The sequence below is a fragment of the Vanellus vanellus genome (genome assembly GCF_965231255.1).
Source record: "Vanellus vanellus genome assembly, chromosome: 3".
Lineage (NCBI taxonomy): Eukaryota > Metazoa > Chordata > Aves > Charadriiformes > Charadriidae > Vanellus > Vanellus vanellus.
Genome location: NC_138907.1, coordinates 54,390,858 through 54,413,315, shown reverse-complemented (window position 1 = coordinate 54,413,315; position 22,458 = coordinate 54,390,858). Strand labels below are relative to the sequence as shown.

The window sequence follows — 22,458 nt, the reverse complement described above, 5'->3', positions numbered from 1 at the left end:
ATACTCAAGTTACTACATTTTTAAATTGCCCCTAGAAAATGTTAAGACAGAAAGGACAACTCTGCATGCAACATAAAGGGCTTATCCTCCTGGTGGTGCAGTGTAAGCGTTCAGCAACTATTCGCATTGCTTACAAATGTATCCTAAGTATACTTCAATGAGTATTACAAGCTTGTTTGGAAAGAAATCTTAAGGATACTGGCACAGAAGCGTAGTGCTAATAATTGCTAGTCCTGAGTGAAATGAGTGAGAACAGGTTATAATTAGATGTTTTTCTAATTTTGTAAGTTTTCAAGTTTTAAGATTGTACACAGACCTATTCCAAAAGTAAAAGGAAACAATGAATGGAAAGACCAGTATTGCTGAAGTGTATCAGCTGACATTTATTGCTAACTCCAACTATTACATATACCAATTTCTACAGTGTGAGTAAACAGATACTTTACTTCAGAATAATTAGAACACATTTGCCTGCTTCCATGAAAAGTTCCAATTTATAGATGAAAGAAAATAAGGAATTATGGGAGCTTTTTGTTTTGCAAAGTCACAATTTTGAAAGACAAAGCTGTTTCAATTAAAAGTTACAAACTCAATTTTTCATTAAAACTGTCAATGAACTTTCAGTTTACTCTACTAGTAAAATATTTGACCAAGCTCAAAATTATATTTGCTGATAACTAAGAATATTATACTTACGAACTGTGTCAGAGATACAGTGCCTCACTTAAATATCTATTAATACCGAATACGTAAGAATATATTTCATATTTACTGGCCATTTAAGTTTGAGGCAAGACGCCTGAGATGAAACAGATAAGGCTCAGTAAGGTACTGAATATGATCTACTGAATCTACTAAAATGTCATGATGTAAGAGATTTAGGAACAAGTTACAGGGATTTAAATTCACGGTCACTTCTACACAGTATAGCCATAATGTTAAACATTTATTCTACAGATATTTAGAGTGTGCTTACTTTGGCCCAGGCAATTTCTGAATCCAGATCTGAAAGTGAGCTCTCTGAAGTGGACTTCTGCACGAGCTCAGCCTCAGTGGTAGCTAGCCACTCTGACAAAGAGGTAGCCTCTTTCCTCATTTTGCGTGCCAGCTGGGATGCTCTTTCAAGGTCTTGCTTTCCTTCTGTCACCTACAAAAATATAAAAAGGAAAAAAGAAAACAAAATTAGATTTTAAAAGATAACAAAAAAGAAAGTACTAGCCAGCCAAAATGTCCACTGGATATTTTGGATATAATCCTTGCATATGAAGACTGTCTTGCATTAGAGAAGGACACTGAAAAGAAAAATTGTTCGTAAACATCTGCATTTTACTCTACAAAGCAGAATACATAAAACCAGAAAAATTTTAAATTAAGGTACACTTAAGGGAGACAAAGAAATCTGCATACCAACTTATTTACAGCTCGTAATCACCAAATTGAGGTTTAAACTTTGTTTATTATGATCCTTTAACTGAAACTCAAGAGGATATAGAATGCAGTCACTCACTCACATAGGTAAAATTCAGTGCCTTTTCATGTTTTGATAGACCTGCTAGCTGTAAAGAAAAATTTCACTGAAAATCTAGTCTGCCCTTGAAAACATCTCAGTAAAGTGAACATGAAATTTGATTTTTGCTGCAGTATAATAAATTCTATTTCACACTGGCTACACAATTAGTCTGGTCAAACTTTAACACATACTCAAGAATAAATCCAGCCATAGCAGTCAGAATCAATTGACTTTTCGAAAAATTGCCCTCTGTCTCAGCTTAGTGTTTGCATGTATTTATTCAAAATAATGCATTCTTTGAAGATCTAAAAAAATAAATTCAGACACAAACAAAATCATAACATTATATTGCAAATAACTCTGCCTTTCTGTCCTTTCCCTGTTTCTTGTCCACATGCTTTCTGAGTTACAGATGTACAGGTTCCACTAGAATCCACATCTTCGTGAATGTTCTCCACTTTGCAACAATAAAATGTTTCCTAAGACCCATTTCAAGATATTCCAAACATATAATCTGGCCACTTACCCACATCTTCATTCACAGAACAGGCATGAGTCCTGCTTGGACTTCTGTCTTAATTTAGGTAGGAAAAGAAGCATGTATTTCTCTCCTGCCCCCTAAGGGCTTAATCATTTTTAAACACTTCACTTAGACAAATAACTATTGAATTACTAAGAAAATTACTCAAATCAGTATTTAATGCAGTTCATGGGAAACACAGGTTTGCCTGCATTTTCTGTTTCATACTGAGAGCAACCCTTTAGCTGGTTTATGATTAGAAACCATTGTGACACCTCTTAAAAAAAAAATACATTGACTCAAACTTTTCATACGGCAATCTGATAGTAAATTCTCCTGCAGGCTTGCGTACAGACAAGAGAATGTACAACAGTGCCCAACGAGTTTAACAAATAGCAGGGCAGCTTTGCCAGAATGATGAAAGCTCTGTGAACCTTCCTTTCTTCAAGGCTACCTCCCCTCCAGAAACACTCTGTGAGCACAGGGGTCTTACACAAGGACAGGATTGTTACGTGTAATCTTTAATCTCTCAACTGATTGCTCCTGGATGTAGGAACACGCCTATACAGTATCAGCTTCAGAATCAAAACATCATCTGGCACCAAAACAACAAGGAAGGGAATTTATATGCAGACATATGTTCACATGTATTTTTGTTTTCTTACCTGTGCCCCCAAGTCATTGTAAAGAAATTTCAATGCTGTCAGTTGTTCGTCCATCCCTTTGGGATTATCTGTCTGTTGTTTCTGTACAATTTGCCTTCCTGTCTTGATGACAGTTTCAACCTCCAATTTCACCTCACTGAGGGTCTTATAGAGTTTCTAGAAACACAAATACGTATACTGGTGATCAATTTGTAATGTAGATTTTCAGACTTTGCTTCATTTGGGGCCCTGACCATCAGATAGCGATTAAATTCTGAGCTATGAATTAAGAGCAATGTCTGCCAAGATTTTAAACTCCAGCTGCTCCATATTTTATTCTAGTTTTCATTTGCACCCCCAAAAAAAAAAGAATTAACCCAGTAATTTCACAGTGTTTACTCCGTAACAATACCACATGTGGCAAGGCTAACATTGTGATCTGTACTTGACCTTATGTATAGTATTTGTTTTGTTCAAATGCTAAGAACCAAGCAAACGCCCCTAGAGTGATGTTACTCTATAACATGAGGATGAGCCAGGGAAGGGAGTTTATTAAAACTCAGCTGTTCCACCACACCTGTGATCAACAATTAACTCTTATGTCCACATTCTCACCCAGAAGGATTAGAGGCTATCTATTATCAATTATCAATTGCTCTGTTGGCGTTTTGCAAGAAGTTGTAACAGTTCCACCAGGACTTTAAGCAAAATTTCCTCAGGAGAGAGTTTAGGCAAGGGGGGGGGGGGGGAAATCACACAAGAAAGAAACACCCCCAAGCATGAGTTAAGAACATTGCATACTTACCATGCACCTCTCCAGATGATCTTGGATTACATCTGGGTCAGTATCCTTCACATCCAAGACATGAAGTTCTGCTTTTACACCATCCAACACCCGCTTGCAATCCAACATGCGCTGCTCAAAATTGGCTGGTTTCTGGAATAGCTGATATTTTGTAGACACTTCACGGAGTTTTCTCTGTTTTAATGAATATTATGTTAAAAGATTGCTTTAAATTAGTATCTGTACTTCAAAAAAATAACATTTAAAGCATCCCCTCCTGCAGATTCTAACACACCTCTCATGCCACCACAACTCAGTATACACGGCAACACTATTTGCCAAGCCAAATTCCATCACCTATTCCTAATCTCCACCGGAGGTGCAAGAGAGCTATAATTCCGTATCATACATTTTCAAAAATATCCATTCTACTAAAATACTTTCAGCATTTATCCCATGATACTTAATAAGTTTAGACTTCCTCATTCAACTCATCTAATGCTGCTTGTTTCCTAATGAAAGCATGTAAAAGCATCTACTATTTACTTCTGAGGTTCGGTTGACCGCACCAAGCGATTTGCAGGCCGACAACAGCAGTGTGTAATTGAAAACCAGAAGCTCTTCACATTTAAATTCTTAGTGCGGCTCTCATATTTTTACCTGCAAAGCATCCAGCTGAGTTCCACCACGGGGAGACCTGCATTCAGGAGACGCAGGAGGGAAAGAGCGAGTACTTTTCTTGAGCTCCTCTAAGGTGGATTCATGAGCTGCAATCTCAGCTTGAATTTTCTGTCACATCATAGAAACAGGAAAAAAACGTGTTACAAAATTCCTTGCAGAGAAGGGAAGAGGAACTTGCTTACCACCAGAAGTAAATGCACTCTGTAAAAGTTAAACACTACCGGGTTTATTTTAAATATTCTGGCTCTGGTGACAGCTTGCTAAATTGAAAGCTGTTAAGGTTGTTATTCAATACAACCTTCTTAAAACAGGCAAACAATTCAGATTATAAAAGATCCCACCTAGTACATCAGCACAGGACTGAAATGTATTACTAGGTCTAGGCTGAGCACTATCGTGAGATATTTCAAAATGTTTTGTAGTGAAAAGATGTATGGAATACCTGGGCCTCCTGGGGCATCTGAAAGGCATCTACCCTATCAGTCAGATACGACGTCAGCTGTCTATCCAGCTCCGCTAAGTTTTCCTGCAAGACCTGCAAGATGTGGTCAGTTTCACGCATGGTCTGAAGCTGTTGTTCCAAGGCTATCTGCCGGCTCACCGCCTGCGTGGGGCAGAAAGGCAAGACAAAATGGAGCAGTAATTCAATACAAACTGTATTAAACGTTCTCAGAATGAGGTGGGGGACACCTAAAAAATCCTGTGCCAGGAGGACTGTCTAAAAGAGCAGAAGCGAGCCTCAGAAGGCAGCAATCTTTGAAGCCTGCTGTGATTTGTACTGGTAGCTAACAAACAGTGGCATAGAAAGGGAGTTCTGCTGCTAGATAGACAGGATAGTGAAAACAGGTCTCTCCTATCACCTCAGGAAGTATGCTGTTAAAAACGTACCGGTTTCAAAAACTAGCTAGTCAACGGGAATCAGGGACTTCGTAATACACTACAGCTCAATGTTGTTTGATGTGTAAACTTACACATTTTCTTTCAAAACAACGAACTCTGTCTTTCTGTTACAGTGCGAAAATAGAGGTTCACAGTTCCTTCCCTCCATTGCCTCTCCCTTCAACAGCAAAACTTCTCAGTTCATCTGAAATGTCACTACTTGCATGAGAGCACAAATTCCCCACTATCAACACAGGCACAGACCAGTGGGTGTGTATATACACACACAGAGATGTGGAAAGTTGTCAACAGCCCAGTGTGTCAGTGCTGCAGCTGCCAAAGCAGATAGCACTTTATTGCCATATAAAAATTGTTGTAACAGAAAAACAATTGAGAATGCTAACTTAAATGACAGCACGTAGCCCCCAGGTGAGGGCACTGTATTCATGTTGCTCACTGTAATGAGGATGAACTGAAGTTCCCTCTATGACTACAATTAGGCAGTGACAGAAAAAACACTCCCATCCTGCAATTTGGCAGGGACCTGTATTACCAGGATACAGAACACAGGTTACAAATAATGTATGCAATCGGAAATACAGCTAGTCTTCCTCTATTTATTAAGTCCAGAAAAGATTAGACTAAAGTATGAGAAGAGGAAGGAGACAACACAACAAATGGGGAATGAGAAGAATGTTTTCCTTCTGTTCCTTATTTCAGTGCGATTTCTTCCTAGCCATTTCAAAGAGTGAAAAACTCACTTATTCATGTTCCTCATTTTTACAGTTAGTGAGCAGCTCATCAGTATTTATGGCTCTAGGATGGGAATATTAACCTCAGTTATTGAACCGTCCCCCTTGAGATTGGAATTGCTTTTTAGTCAAAAGTACATGGAAAAATACCTGGGGTTCCCCACAGTGCAAGGGTGTGCAAGTGTCCAAAACAAAACTATGATTCAAGTCAGGGAAAAAAAAAGTACCTCGCTCTTAGGGTATTATTCCAAATTAGAAACAGCTGACAATATCGTGAAGTTTTTCCTCTTTTCCTGTACTGCAGTCCTGTATCTATGAATTCAGCTCTCTAACAGGAATAACTTCAGACCACTGAGCCGAAAAACGCAGTCTACTTCAACCCTGCCCCCAAATTCTTACCAAGTGACTCAATTCCTCATAGCGGGCATTGAAAGCCTCCAATTTTTCACTGATGATATCATCAAGAATCCCTCCATCAATCAGTGTCTGCCCAAGTTCCCGAATTTGGGTTCGATTATCAGCTGGATGACGCAGGACTGATTCCAGGGACTAATTAGAAGAGAGAGTTTTAAAGGTCAAGACACTGAATGATACTGCATTTTCAGAGGTGGAAATCTGGCTGCATGTACAGAAGTTTTACAGTTCAAATGTCTTGAGAGTGCTCCAAAAGCATGAATTAGTTATGGCTTAATCCATGATGGCACAAGGCAAATACAGTGGTCATTTTGCTTTAGATAATTGAACTTCACAGCACTTCTCGCCTATTCACATCACTTCAAACTATAGTGCTGGAAGGAATTAATCAATTTACACAGGACAGGAGACAGCATACAATTTTATCATGGTACCAAGTACGGCATAATTATGTACAGAAAAATTCAGCTTTTGGTGAAGGATCTTACAAATATCCATTCCAAATGCAGGGTAATAATTTCATTTAACCTGAAGAATCAGAATATTCAACACATATTTCAGTATTCTGCAGAACTGTAGAATTTATGTTTTCTTAAACAGGGCTATATGAAAAGTTACCAATCCGATAGAATGACTACAATACCTCAAGCGCATCGTTGACAGCATCCGACTTATCAGGCAGATTTTCTGTCACTTGCACCCTTTCTTCCAGATTGTTTAGCCAAGCTGTTTCTAAATCAAGATACTGAAGCAGCTCAATCCAACAGGACCACACCTCCTAGGAGCAACAGAAAAAACATAAATTAGCCTAGAATGCCAGGCATAGCTCATATACCCTCTGAGCAGATTAAAGCAATTATATTTCTGACACATTCATGTAAAATAGGCAATTAGTAAATATTCAAAACCATGCAATAGTACAGTAAGTTCTAGACAGAAAAACCTGCAACTATAGCAGGAAGATAAAAAGAAATATGAAAAATACACAGAGGTCTCTAAACTCATGTTAAAAGTATCACTGGCACCCAGCTTCTTATAACAATTTAAGAATGTAAAAAAATGCACCCACTCATCTCAAAAGATAGGACATACACAACCTACCCCAAACTATAATCGACCTGTTCTAATTATTTTCGTATTTCAACCTTTAATCTCCAAGAAGTTTCTTTTTGTCATTTTGGAAGACACACGGATGGATAACAGAGCTGTGAGACAAGGTTACTTATTTGCACAACTGTTGATTACAATACACGTTATAAAAGCAGTTAGATGGTTTCTCGTGGATTCCAAGGATGTAATCTCAAGCAAAAGAAATCTTGGAAAGGAGCCACAGCAAAACATGTTTATTCCAAAGCTCCTGGATTCAGTGAAAAAAATGGACATTTTCAGTGTCCTTCTCCATTCCTCTTCTGCCACCTGCCTCCTTTTTACTAAGCTGAGAGCTATCATTCTTACCTCCAAAGTGTGGCATTTCCCCCGGATCCGATTGCACAGTAGCTGGTAGTTCTCCAGCACAATGTTCAGCTCGGTCACCAGGTCCTGACCACTAGACGGCACTTTGGTGGCCAACATCTTGATGTTATCTTTGAGAATCTTCACCCGCACCTCCTTCTGCAACACATCCTCCTTTGCCCTCTGCCCAAAGAAATGTATGACACGATCAGCCTTCAATTGCCATACGGTCAGCTATTCACCATTCAAACCACAGATCAGCCATTTAACCTTGGAAGTGTTCCTGCCAAAGTAATCTTGGGTCTGAGCACAACAAAATATGGCACTAACTTGCATGGAATTTAAATCATGTCAGTAAGCGTTGAAAAAAAGTATTTTATTAAAAATACAGACTTATTTACCATTTATGGTATGTTCATTAAAAATCCATAATCCAAAGACAAAAAGATTAAATTCAGTGCTATTTATACACTACCATACAGATATGAAAAAGAGACATGTACCAGAAAAAAATAGAGGTTTGCTAAAATAGACGTATTAGGGAGAAAAAGGTAGGGTGAATTTCCAGAAGTTATGAGACTCAGATTTCAGTCACTGTCTCCCAAAGGTAGCCAGGAAAGATGACATAATTACCCAGGACTTGTGCAACTACAAAGTTGGGACCTCTCCCACAGCTGCTGGGTGTGCTAGAGGAACACGCAAAAAGGACAACCAGAAGAATTCCTTCAACCCAACTGCACTTAGAGGAGCTTGGTAACGAATACACAGGATAAGCACAGTACAACTCCCACCACACAGGCCTGGAGAAATCATATTATCAGTTGTTACATTTTGCCCTAACCAGAATTCAGGAAGCAGGATAAGCTGGAAGAAAGATCAGCATGAAGACCAGTCGGAGCCTGTCTCTGTTGAGACAACTAGAGGGTTCCAGAAATAGACACTGTCCATATGTCTCTCTTTTCAGGTTTCAAGGACAGTTTTATGAAGTTGAAGTACCTCTGATCTATAAGGCACTCCACTTCATAGTAGAGTTTAGTGCATGACAGCATTATTGTTGCACATATTGTTCAAGAGGTCTTCCAAATGTAAGGCAATAAAAAAAAAAAAAAAGAAAAAAGTTAATGGAAGCACAAAGAGTGGAAAATCTGGGAAACATTTTATGGAAGGATTATCAAAAAACGCCTAGCCTGATCTTAAACCTACTCCCTCAAATGTAGCAGGAGTTGAAATGAGAGCAAAATTAGGCAAGCTCAAAAGTTTTTCAAAACCTTAAGCAAAAATGCTTCTCATCAAATATAGTGTTCTTTCCCAGTCCTAAAAGTAGTCCCAGCATAATATTCTTACTGCAAACACAAGAGTATATGCAAGTGTTACAGTAAGCTTAATGGCTCAGTGACATATCTGCCAAATTTAAAAGTACAGAATATAATCTGGATTTGAAAAAGGTAAATGTGCTCAAAGTCTCTCAGATTTGCCCATGAAAAGAAGGTTCTTTCTTTTCTTGGCTTATGTTCAGCAGACTGTCAGACTATGTGATCTCAAATGGCTTCAAAGGACATGAATATATTAAAACACTTGTTAAAGACTGCTTCAGAAACCCTTTCAAAAAGAACAATTCAAAACTTCAAATAGGCTTGTCAAAGCACTTGTATGGAAGAAAAAAATCCTTTTTTATGCTCCACCAAGTAACAGTGTAGTGCATACTCATTTAAATAACATGCATACAAGTCAAAATATTTGTGAAGATATGCCTGAATTCTCAGATTTAAAAGCAGAGCGAATTATTGTTTACCCTGTACATACATTCAAGATAATTATCTATTCAACAGGTAATTTATAATGAGACAAAAATAGCTCCTCTTTCTCCATTTTTTTTTTTGTCCACCAGTCCCAAAATTAGAGAAGCAGGGACCAGCATCGCTGTTTGCAACAGATGAGGAACAGAAGATAACCTTACAACAGAACCGTTTTAAACTGCTTTTCTAAATGTGGAGTTACTATATCTAGGGGACAAGAACCTGAAACCCAGCATCTAGAAGCAGAAGAATATCTTTCACAACCACTAATCTAGACAGGTATAATATCACCTTTTCTTTCTTTCTTTCTCAAGTTTCGTCTCCTGCGATAAGTTTCTATATTCTTAGTGTTTAATATGCTATACATAGCAAGCCTGGCTCAACAGCTGGCCAAGCTGCTACTCATTATGAAATCCCTACCCCTCGTGGCCAAACAGAACATCTGCTTTTATAGTTTGCACTTTAAAAAAACAGAAATTCCACAAAGCAAAGCTGAAAAATACCACTAATCTTGTTATGACCTGAGCTCCTTTCCACATAGATAATAATTCCATAATAGGTCAACCCCCAAAGCCATTAAGTTGTGTTTCTCTTTAATCAGGTCTCTACAATGACCTGGTATTCCTGACCTTCATTTCCTCCACTGCATTCTCTAGCTCTTCAGGGGACTTGTATTCAAAATCTTTCTCCAAATATTCTTCTTCAGCTTGGGCCATCCATTCTTGCATCTCTGCCAAATCCTTCTTCAGATTTACAGCTTTCTCCTGACTTTCAGACAGGCGATTTTTCTGACTAATGATCTAGAATCCAAGGTGGAGAAAGGAACAGCAGTTTTGTTACTTAAATGTCCTTGTATATGTGAAGAAACACAAGTCTCTGTTAAAACATTTTACTGTCAAAACATTTTCAGGCCTTTTTAATTAACAAAAGACTTTTACAAACACACAAACTCACGATCTCTTTTTAGCAGATCAACAAAATTTAGAGGTGAGGGAAGGAGGAAAATGACCTTTTCTTTTTCTCACTGCATGTAAACAGCTAACAATCCCTGGAAAAAATCAGATGGGGGAAAAAACCTCTTCTGATCACAAGTATCATATAGTTAGATACAGAGCACTAAAACTTCGCTTCTTTCCACAGCCCAGGCAATCTGGATTCTATATCACCAGCAAGGTTCCCCAACATAGATCCTTGCCAGGCACTGCAACTTCAGTAGTACGTTTTTACAGACAGCAGAAAGCTTCCACCCAAAAGAAACAACCAAATACATGAGACTGAAGTGGTAGTCTATTTATAGCCATTTATTTTTCAAAGCTGCTTGGAAGCAGGCAGAAGTTACACAGGGCCAGAAGAATATTCCAGATTTCAGGAACAACAGAACAAAAAGGCCAGACTTCCCTCCCACCCATCCCAGAAAGTGTAGCATGAGGGAAAGTGAACAAAGTAATTTTTAGTTACAAACAATTAAACTGTGTAAGGAGCACAGTGAACTCTTAGGTACCAAGAAGCGCATGTATTCAAACAAAACTACTGTTGCACAGGTATCCCCTAACGTATTTGCACTTCTGAAGGATTCACTGGGCCAAGTCGGATTTCAGCCACTTTGGCAGTGGAACAAGTAAAAAATACACGTCCCACTATTTTACCGCTTCACCTCCTCGCCATCCTACCATCGCCGCACAACCGAATGAACAGCTGCAATAACAAACAAGCATTAGCAATATATGGAGAACTTACCTGTTTGCTCAGTTTCTCCCACTGAGTTTGGCAGTCTACTACCCGAGATTTTGCCCAAGTATTTATGCCTATGATAGGCTGAGCTCTTAAAGCAGACTCTACTTCTTTCATCTCTTTCAGTGATGGTTCGATCTTCTCCATTTCATTGACAAACATCTGAGCACACATCAGAGAAAGCGAATGTTGTTCTTTAGCAAGACATTACATCATTTATAGGATACCAGTAAGTTTGTAATTTTTAATTATTGCAGACAAACTTTAATAAAAAAGCAGAGTGATGCTGCGTTCAGTACCAGACTGTTTACAACAATACTTCAGTGGCGCAAAATATCAGAACTATGCAACTAAAAAACAAAATACAGCGTGCCATAAACAGTGCAAACATTCTCACATGCCAAATGTCAACACTGGAACAACGCAAGTTTGAAGTTTATGTGCAGTAAATATTCTGATGTTTCTGGTATACATTAGACTCTTATTCTTCTCCCAGAAACAAACATTTGAAGGTACACTGTAATTGCATACTATAAGATGAAATTCTACCTTTTTGGGATCGTTATGTGCCACTAGCTAGGAAGGAATCCTAGCTGTAAGGCACATACAACTCCTGAGCCCTAGGAGTTTCATTACAGCTATTTACTTGTTATTTTTATTGCCCTTGGAATTTTAATGCAGAAAGCACTTTTCACTCATAGATTCAATTCCCTAATCACAAAATTAGGAGAAATATATAAACATTTTCAGAGGAACTAACGTCAACTTGTAGATGAGTATTTGTAAATATGATTAAGACCTTTGAAAAGTACAAAGTGTTATTGCTACACATGAGAAGTCAATTAAAAAGTGCCCTGAAGAAAGATAAGACAATTTTTCTGTCAGGTTTTGTGGAATATGCCATGGACAATATTTAATAATAGAAGTAAAATAATAAAGAAGAGATGCTACTCATTATTTATTTCAAAAGATTCCTTAGAAGAGCAAAACTCACTGTGCATTGGTCAAGTTGTCTTTGAAGCCCTTCAGTATCTCCTTGCACAGCCTTTTCTGTCATTAAGAAGTCTTTCACACCATCCATCCACTTCTGAACCACTTTTGAATTGGCCTAAATCAAACATAATAATGAAAAGCTGATACAATGCAGTGATGAAGACTGTATGGCTGTTGCATTTCAACAAGTTCTAGCAGGGTCAAAAGAATATTCTACAAGCTGCTAGCGTTGCCCTCGTTTTGAATCGGACCACCTCTGTCTTCATTTTTGGCTTGGGGTTGTAATTTTTTTTTCCTCCCAATTTCTCTGTTCTCAAATTTACTTGAAAATTAAATTCACAACAGTGATTTTCTTACATTCATGCCACAGCAATGATTTAATTGACCCTGCACTGCTCCAGTCTATCATACAGAAACACAGGATCAAGTCAGGAGGCAAGCACGGCTTCAAGAAGTATGTGGTCACCCTTCACATGAGGGACCTAGCTGAAGGCTGGGGATAGCCTTTTCCTGTATGACTGCTTCCACCACACTTGAGACATATTGCACTCCGAGGAAAAGAGAGGGCCCTATAGGAATATATGTGAGAAGAAGAGGAGGGGGTAATGCTAAACATACTTGACAGATAGAAGCTATGCTGGGAAAGCCGTTCACCTTAAAGAGAAACACAGGCATAAAAGGAAAATACCACAGAGGATTAGACTAACCACTAAAAAAAAAGTCTAGCTGTTTGAGGCCAAGAGCAGCTACTGTACTCACCAGAACAACGTGCGGAGGGGTGAGGAATACATACACAATTTCAGAGTTATCTGACCTAACATTTGGCAGTTGCCTTACATCCTGCAATGAGGTAGGTGGGATGGGAGACAGTAGGGTTGTCCTTCCCATGCAAGTTGTGGATGTTCCCAATCACCCACACAAATCCAATCACCCTTACAAACAAAACCACCACAAACTTAGGGCAGGGAGAAAGTTTTTCCTTGTCTTGGTTCAACTGAGTTATGTGACTGTTATTTTTTAATAATATAGTTGGACATTTTTTAATCAATACTTTTGGACGGTTTGGTTGGGTTTTTTAATAGATGGCATCTTTTTATTCTGACACAATTGTCATCACAGAGCACTGTTATCGAGAAGCCGAGTCAAAGTTCACCAGCTTCACCTTCTACTCTGCATGTCACAGAAAGCAAGCAAACCCTTCGTTTCCTTAAAAACCTTGCAATAACAGTTCTTTCAAGATCAATACATTACACACTGCTTCTCAAAAAAAAATCTGCACTAATGAAGACCCATTAGACTAAGATCATATTTATTTTTAGACCAATGCTACCATTAGAGGTCAAAGTCATGACATTTTCTTCATTCCTTTTCCATTTTGGGGGAATTTCCTGCAGCTGGTTAGCCTGAAAATCATTTTCCAAAAAACAGACCCCAGGAGGCTTAACAGTGAACCATGGCTTAAAGTAAAAAACAATACATATTTATAAAGGTTGCCATTTGACAAAGCATTTTAGCATACACCTAATTTAGCTTGCTTACAGTAAGCTACAGCTAAGTAGCTGAAGTGAATTAAATGGGATTACTCACAAAGTTAGGCACACATTTAAATAACTTGCTGAATCCTAAGCCAAGTCTACAGATGTTTAATGAAGTAACTGCTCCTGTACTGAACACCTAAATAATTACCAGTGGTCAAATACCCAGTGTAGGTTGTTAATGTACAAGAGCCCACAATTTTTAGAGAAGAACTAAAACATTAAATTAGTTTCTAAAATTTATTCCAGGCAGGAACAAAGATCAAATGTGCTGAATTTTAGCTGGTTCGCTTCTAGAAAAAACACATGATGTACAGCCACGCAGTAGATTTAAAAGAACTGAAGGTGATACATAATCAAAGACACAGCAAGCCATGCATTATTAGAGGTATGATAACAGAGAATACAAGATACAGAAATTTGCTTGTACGAAATACAAGATGCAAGACTGCTAAAGTGAGTCTTGTCTACTTTTCCCTTCACATGATTAGTACACTCTCACAGTAAAACACAGATCATGCCATTAATGCACATGTCAGCTTGGGGGAGCCTCTGTCACATAAAAAAAAAAAAATCACATAAGGGCCACCTGAGCAGCAGAGCAGGACCCACAGGCAGATCTGCCACTGTCTTGCTCATCAGACTAACAAGGATATTATAAGCACTGTTCACCTGTCTGCTCACTGTTAAAATGAGAATACTTACTTTCAGTTTCTTTTAAAAAACCTAAACGTGACCAGTGATGTTTTGGGAAATGGCAGTTTTTAAAGGTGAATTAGGAAAAAAAGAAACGTTAGATATAAACCTAACACTTGTGTGTAGCTAGACATGACCATGTTCTCCAAGGGTCCCCATTCACTTACTCTTTTTTTTTTTCTTTTCTCCCCCTATTATTTTTTTTTTTCCCCTTTAATAGTCAGACACTTCATCTCCTCTCTTAACCAAGAAGATACTGCCCAGCCATTCTTCAAATTAATTTCGTGTCTCTGGTATCACATCTCCAGTACTGACCCATTCAGTGTCTGCACCAGAACCATATACCCGGTCTCCTATATCAATCTTTCTTGCAGTGCAAGTTCTATCCTGATCTGTCCAATGCTGTCCACAACGTTTTTATTTAACTTGCTTCACATTCTCGTTTTTGTTCACACAGTGCTAGACTACAAATTCTCTGTATAGATTAGTACCACTCCTTCAAAACAAAAAATCAGAAAATATAACTACATGACTGTCCATCTGCTGACAGCTTTATGAAACATTTAGAAAATACAGAAACTGGGTACTTAAAAATTCAGTTCATGAGAAAACACCCCCACTGTAAGCCCTGTATTTCAACAGATAGCACCACTGTGCATTTCTTCCATTTTCTATTATTTAATAATTACTTCTATTGTTTCCTCTGCTTTAATTTCTTTTTCAGCTTCTGTACTTCTTTTTAAGGTAACAGGAAAGTTTTTTACACCTCGCTCAGGACAAAATTCACAGAATCACAGAATCATCAGAGTTGGAAGGGACCTCTAGAGATCATCTAGTCCAACTCCCTTGCCAGAGCAGGATTGCCTACAGCACATTACTCAGGACTGCATCCAGGCGGGTCCTGAAAATCTCCAGGGAAGGGGACTCCACAACCTCCCTGGGCAGCCTGTGCCAGGGCTCTGTCACCCTCACCGTAAAGAACTGTTTCCGTGTATTTGAACGGAACTTCCTATGTTCTAACTTGTGCCCGTTGCCCCTCGTCCTGGTACTTGGAACCATTGAAAAGAGCCTGGCTCCATCCTCCTTCAACCCACCCTTTAGATACTTGTATGCCATAATAAGGTCTCCCCTCAGCCTTCTCTTCTCCAGGCTAAAGAGTCCCAGCTCTCTCAGCCTTTCCTCATAAGGCAGATACTCCAAACCCTTAATCATCTTAGTTGCTCTTCGCTGGACTCGCTCCAGCAGTTCCCTGTCCCTCTTGAACTGGGGAGCCCAAAACTGGACACAGTATTCCAGTTGTGGCCTCACCAGTGCAGAGTAGAGGGGGAGAATGACCTCCCTCGACCTACTGGCCACACTCTTCCCTATGCAGCCCAGGATTCCATTGGCCTTTTTGGCGACAAGGGCACATTGCTGGGCCATGGATAATTTACTGTCTACCACAACCCCCAGATCCTTCTCCTCCAAGCTACTTCCCAGCAGGTCCGCCCCTAACCTGTACTGGTGCCTAGCATTCTTCCTCCCCAGGTGCAGGACCTTGCACTTGCTTTTGTTGAACCTCATTAGGTTCTTCTCTGCCCAGCTCTCCAGCCTGTCCAGGTCACGCTGGATGGCAGCACGGCCCTCTGGGGTGTCAGCCACCCCACCCAGTTTGGTATCATCAGCAAACTTGCTGAGGATACACTCTGTCCCCTCATCCAGGTCATTAATGAATATATTAAACAAAATTGGACCAAGTATTGACCCCTGGGGGACACCGCTGGTTACAGGCCTCCAACTAGACTCTGTGCCGCTGATCACAACCCTCTGAGTTCTGTCCCGCAGCCAACTCTCAATCCACCTCACTGTCACCTCATCTAGCCCATACTTCCTCAGCTTCCTAAGGAGGATGTCATGGGAGACAGTGTCAAAAGCCTTGCTAAAGTCAAGGTAGATGACATCCACGACTTTCCCCTCATCCAGCCAACCAGTTATAACATCATAGAAAGCTATCAGATTGGTCAAGCATGATTTACCCTTGGTAAATCCATGTTGACCACTTCCAATAACTTCCTGTTCCTCAACGTGTTTGGAGATGACATCCAGAATGAGTCGCTCCATTACCTTCCCAGGGACAGAGGTGAGACTAACCGGTCTGTAGTTCCCTGGGTCCTCCTTCTTGCCTTTTTTGAAGATCGGAGTGATGTCGGCCTTCCTCCAGTCCTCAGGCACCTCTCCTGTTCTCCATGACCGTTCAAAGACGATGGAGAGTGGTCTAGCAATAACATCCGCCAGCTCTCTCAGCACTCGCGGATGCATGCCATCAGGGCCCATGGACTTGTGAATGTCCAGCTTGGCCAAGTGGTCTCTGACCCGGTCCTCCTCAACTGAGGGAAAATCTTCCTCTCTCCAGACCTTCCCCTTTGCCTTCAGAGTATGGGATTCATGAGGGACAGCTTTAGCAGTGAAGACCGAAGAAAAGAAGGCATTCAGTAACTCTGCCTTCTCTGCGTCCTCCACCACTAGGGCACCTGTCTCATTCACCAGTGGGCCTACATTTTCCCTAGTCTTCCTTTTTCTATTGATATAGTCAAAGAACCTTTTCTTATTGTCTTTAACTGCAGTGGCCAAGCTGAGTTCTGACTGAGCTTTGGCCCTTCTCATTTTCCCCCTACATAGCTTTGTTATATCTTGATAGTCCTCATAAGTTGCCAACCCCCTTTTCCAGAGAATGTAAACTTTCCTTTTTTTTCTGAGGTCCAGCCAAAGTTCTCTATTTAGCCAGGCTGGTCGTCTGCCCCGTCTGCTCGTTTTTCGAGACAAGGGGATGGCCTTCTCCTGCGCTTTTAAGAGCACCTGCTTGAAGTATGCCCAGCCTTCCTGGGCACCTTTGCTCTTCAAAACTGCCTCCCAAGGGACACTCTCGACCATGCTCCTAAACAGGCTAAAGTCTGCCCTTCGGAAATCCAAGGTGGCAGTTCTGCTGGCTCCCCGCCTTACGTGATCAAGAATTGAAAATTCTATCATTTCGTGATCACTCTGCCCAAGGCGACCTCCAACCTTTACATCCCCCACAAGACCTTCTCTGTTAACAAACAGTAGGTCCAGTAGTGCACTTCCCCTAGTTGGTTCCTTCACCAGCTGTGTTAGGAAGTTGTCTTCCACACACTCCAGGAACCTCCATGACTGTTCCCTCTCTGCTGCATTGTATTTCCAGCAGACGTCTGGGAAGTTGAAGTCCCCCACAAGAACAAGGGCAGATGATTGTGAGACCTCTGCCAGCTGCTTATAGAATACTTCATCGGCTTCTACATCCTGATTAGGAGGTCTATAACAAACTCCCATCACGATGTCTGCCTTATTGGCCTTCCCCTTAATTTTTATCCATACACACTCAGTGTTGTCATCCACACTGTTAAGTTCCAGACATTCAAAACTGCCCCTAACATAGAGGGCCACCCCACCACCTCTCCTTCCTTGCCTATCCTTCTTGAAGAGTTGGTAGCCATCAATTACAGCACTCCACTTGTGTATGTCCTCCCACCACGTTTCTGTGATGGCAACTATATCATATATTCTGTTCTCAGATCTATACAACAGCACACGGCTTCAACGCTCTGCTCTCCATAGCTCTTCTAAACTCCCACGGGTATAAAAATCCACATCTTTCATCAGCAAGTGAATCATATTATGGTGGTACCAACATCACTTTGGACAGCTGTAGAGAACAGGGCACTTCACCTTTGGCTGAAAATTGATTACTAAATAAAAACCTGCCGTGTTAATACTGCGCACGGTTACTCTTCTCTCAGTTAAACACAACAGAGAATTTCAGTTTTCAGAAGCTATTCTTCACCCAGTTAAAGCTGTGATTTAGGAAAGTAGGTGCATGTACAGACCACTCAACTGAACATGACTCGAGTGCAGAAAAAGAAGCGTTCTCCACTGCTGCTAAAACTGATGAGGTAAGTAGCTCAGTGTAGCTACAGATAATCAAGGCAATTGGAAAGCTACAATCATTTGAAGAACAAGACTGATGATAGAAAGTTGTTGCACAAAGGACGTTGAGGCAGGCTTACATGCAGAATAATTATTCTGTCATGCTAAATAACTAGTAAGTTTGACCATAAAGAGAGGGAGGTGAAGAGAATGAGACACGGCAGGATACTGTACATTTAGGTCAAAGTCAGGAGAAAAATTAGAGGAGGTGGTTGCTGGAAAATAATCACCCAGGGCTTAGCTAAGCCTTAGAAGTGAATTTCTTTTAGGCTCCCGTACAAGCCAGCTCACTTTGGGCAGTCAGCTCCCGCTAACCAACAGCATCAGCTCCTCCACAGCTCCACATCGTCCCACAAGCTGCTGCAAGTAGCTACGGAAGAATGGGTTCGAAGGAACCAGACTAAAAGCAGAAACTCTTTCAAATGTAGGTGCACAAGTACACATATTCCTGAACATGTTTTTTTTAAGGAGGGGTCAGGGCAGGGACAGCTTTTATCTTTATGCTTCAGGTAATATACAGCCTAACAGTATTACACAAAAGCGTTATATAAAAGAAATATACATTTTTCCTCGGGAAACCTGCAATTCCTCCTGCTATTCACAGGCTGGTTTGTGGCTTCCATTTACAAGCTCATTAGCCTAGACTGGACTACCATACCTATGCTAGTCATACACACACATCCCACACACACACTGCTAGGAGCAGCTGAAGTCCTGAAACAAATAATTAGTGAATAACACTTTATGAGCAAGTTTTTCCCTCCAGGCTTTTTCCTCAGGTAAAACTTTTCATGGAAGCATGGGTGTGCACTCTGCTTTTAGTTTAGTTACAGTCTGTTACTCCTACTATGACTTCTTCCAGGTTTGCAGTTGTTTTGTTTTGTTAAAAAAAAAAAAAAAAAAGACTTGAGGCTTTTACTACTTCCGAATCATAATCAGCAACTGTTTGTTGAACTTTCACTGAAACATCATGCAAGTCAATTACCTGGCCTTACTAATATAAATTTCAGTTCAAACACATGGTCTATACTTGAGTAGTCATTAAAGATCCTGTCTGGCTTAAAATAAATTAAAACAAACCCTACACTTAGCTTGAAGTTTGAATCCACTATCAAATAAAAGAACAGTTTTCTGCTTCAGAGGGAGGGAAGAGCAAGATTCAAATAAACTTTTGGGGGAAAAGTGGTGGTCTGCCTGCATGATACCAGTGTTCTGAAGGAGGTGCACGCAGCACATTGCTTATGTTCATAAATTGTGTGATACATACTCTGTTAAATGGAAAATAATTTAAATAATTCCACACATTAAAATATGTTTAATGCATGTGAAAATACAGATTTCTGTTAGCTAATGCACATGTGCCTCCAACCTGAGAGACAGGGAATCTCTAAGAACACCTTCTTGCTTTTTGAAGTTTAAAATATAATATGAAAATAATATGAGACTTCAAGTCTAGTCAACATAGGGGAAAAAAATGGTACTATATTTGGGCCTTCATACTGCTCTGAGCAGCTTATACTTTCAAGCTGATACTGAAGAATCGTTAGTACCTATTTAACTTTTGGGTCACAATCATATTACCATGGGCTAAATCATGACATATTTAGTTTTCTTTATTTTTATCCTCTCTCCAGAGGAATATAAATAGTCTAGAGAAGGGACTTAAAGCAAACACAAAGAAATCCATCTAACCAGTAAATACTGAGTCAACCTCTTCTAAGTTAGTTAAGCAATTATCTCTCCCCTCTTTATCAATGGGTTAAATATCTAAATACCCTTTAAATACTCTTGCTTATACTCCCTTCATTTGTAAAGGATTTTCTGTCATGCAGGATTTCATCTGTGTGTGTGTGTATATATATATAAAATATATGAGCGCTGACCAGTCTTAATCCTTTAAATCTCCTTCCTAACGCTTCAGAGGCCATCTGTTGCAACTGGAAAACTCACTATAACTAGGCATTTCCTTTACTTCCTTTATTAACAGGCTGTAATATTTCTTTATTACTGTTGACAGAAGCCCCACGTGAAGGAGCGGGTTTTCTGTAGCAAGTATGGAATTTCAATTTTAGATGTCAAACTAGTAAGGCACTGGGCATAATATGACACCAACTGCAAGAGCAGGCACTCAGCCCCTGGGGGGATCAAGCTTTCAACAGCACAGCTGACTTACCCTTCACTTTGGCATAACCTTTGCTTCTGGTATTGAAAGAAGACAAATGTTAATTTTAAGTGAAAAGTAACTCTATTAGAAGATAAAATAATATCCTGGCAGGGTAAAAGTCCTCTGCTACCCTGCTACAAATACACTATATATGCTTCCAGCCCCTGCCAGACTACTGGCCCATCAACATTTCCCTTCTCAATCAGTATCATCTGGACTCCTGCAGGAGCACAGAGAAAAAAAGGGCTTTAAAATAACTGAGTTAGGTAACAAAAAAAAAAATCCTTTTGTTTTACCTCAAATATTCTCAACTTGGATGTAATTTCCTCCAGTAGTTTAACATCTTTGGAAATCTTGAGCTTTAACTTGTCCCAGTGTCCCTGCACATGCTTGAACTCTTGTGTGTAGACCTTTTTTATATCAGGAGAAGCATGTTTCTCCAAAGCCTTTGTTTCTTCAGCAAGTTTATCTACCCTGGGCTTCTGGGCTTCCAGCATCTCACAAACCGCCTACAAGTTAAAAAAAAAGAAAAAAGTCTGCTTCAAGCATTAGACATACAAGAGATACACGCTTACATACAAGTGCAAATACATCAAAGATTTTGTTGTGCAGAGCACAGATTCAGTGAAGAGTGATACTCCGGTTACTGCAGTTATTGCAGCAGAGGTGTCCAAATAACCTTCTAAGCAGCATAACCTTCAGCTGCTCTACTGGTGCAGTAACAGAGATTACAGAACGGGCTGTAAATCTTGGCCACGTAGCTAAACACATCTGGGCACCTACGCCTCTCCTGTGCTGTGCGGTACCGGCACTCAAGTTAGTAAACCAATGGTTACACCGCACTGCAGCCACAAAAGCAACCGCAACATAGACATACCAGGATGTCAGTTTTTGTCACTCCCCCCACAATTTTTTTTTTGTTAATAAAACAAACAATAAACCCACACAAACAAGCCGAGTGTGTCCTTCTGAGTTTGGTAAAGTAAATTTATTATAACATTTAGCTGCAATTAAAGCTCTGGATACTTGAGTTTTGAAAGCTATTCTTCCAGCTGGAATACACGGAGGACACAATCTGAACATATTCACTATGGGGTTGCTGATATGAAGAGTCACTTGAGCTAAAATAGCTAATTTCCTAATATTAAGGAAAGATAACAGCTGAAGGTATAAGCCAAGACATGAAAAATGCTGCCACTTCATTAAACTGGTCATTTTGGTTATCCTGCTTAAAATTTGTTTGAGAGAGAAATTTGGAATGAACATATGAAAACATTAGTGATTTCATGAATTTAACTATTAGTATATCCTTTCAATGTGCACATGTGGGATGCGTGCGCATATATTTTACTGTATTTTACTAAGGAATAACCTTCTTTTTGATATGTTTATGTTCTTAATTTTACTTTCTATGTACAGGAAAGAAACATGATAAAGTGTACCATTTCCTCTAAAAAGACAGGTAGCGAGGTAGCAATGAGACTGAGAAGGGGGATGCATGTTTCTGCAAACAAGAGTTTTCTGCGCAGGGGGCCACAGACTCAGTCAATCCCTTTGCTGGGGTCTATGTCTGAAGCACTTATCAGTGCCTGCTACAGTGCAGAAGAAGGAGCTGGACAATCCCAGGTCCACAAGCGGCTCATCATCTGCAGTTTGGTCCCATCTCCCATCACACTCCTTAAAGTTCCCACACTGGCACGGCATGTCCTTTCAGGTTAATTAGTATCTGAAGGAAATGGGGAGGACGGATTTGGGCAGAAGTAGGAAAAGATAACCATCCAAAGACTCAATGCCATTGCAATTCAGCCAGCGTATGGACCAGAAAAACTCTGCCAACTTTAAACAATACAGAAGCAACATTAAAAGAGAAAACCGAAGAACTTGGAACGTCTCATCTGCTGCTTCAAAAAACCAAAGCACTAACACCCC

At 39.9% G+C, this 22,458-nt stretch overlaps 1 protein-coding gene across 1 annotated transcript; it reads right to left on the bottom strand.

Moving 5' to 3' along the window:
* Positions 1 to 4,106: 4,106 nt before the first annotated feature.
* On the bottom strand, positions 4,107 to 22,233 carry LOC309669916 (utrophin-like; the record flags this gene model as incomplete). The annotated part of the gene is made up of 10 exons (XM_082480713.1): positions 4,107 to 4,247; positions 4,582 to 4,743; positions 6,170 to 6,319; positions 6,828 to 6,962; positions 7,640 to 7,819; positions 10,062 to 10,232; positions 11,170 to 11,325; positions 12,158 to 12,271; positions 20,826 to 21,038; positions 22,126 to 22,233. 10 exons carry the CDS (start codon positions 22,231 to 22,233, stop codon positions 4,107 to 4,109), a joined length of 1,530 nt encoding a protein of 509 aa, XP_082336839.1.
* Between the last annotated feature and the right edge of the window lie 225 nt (positions 22,234 to 22,458).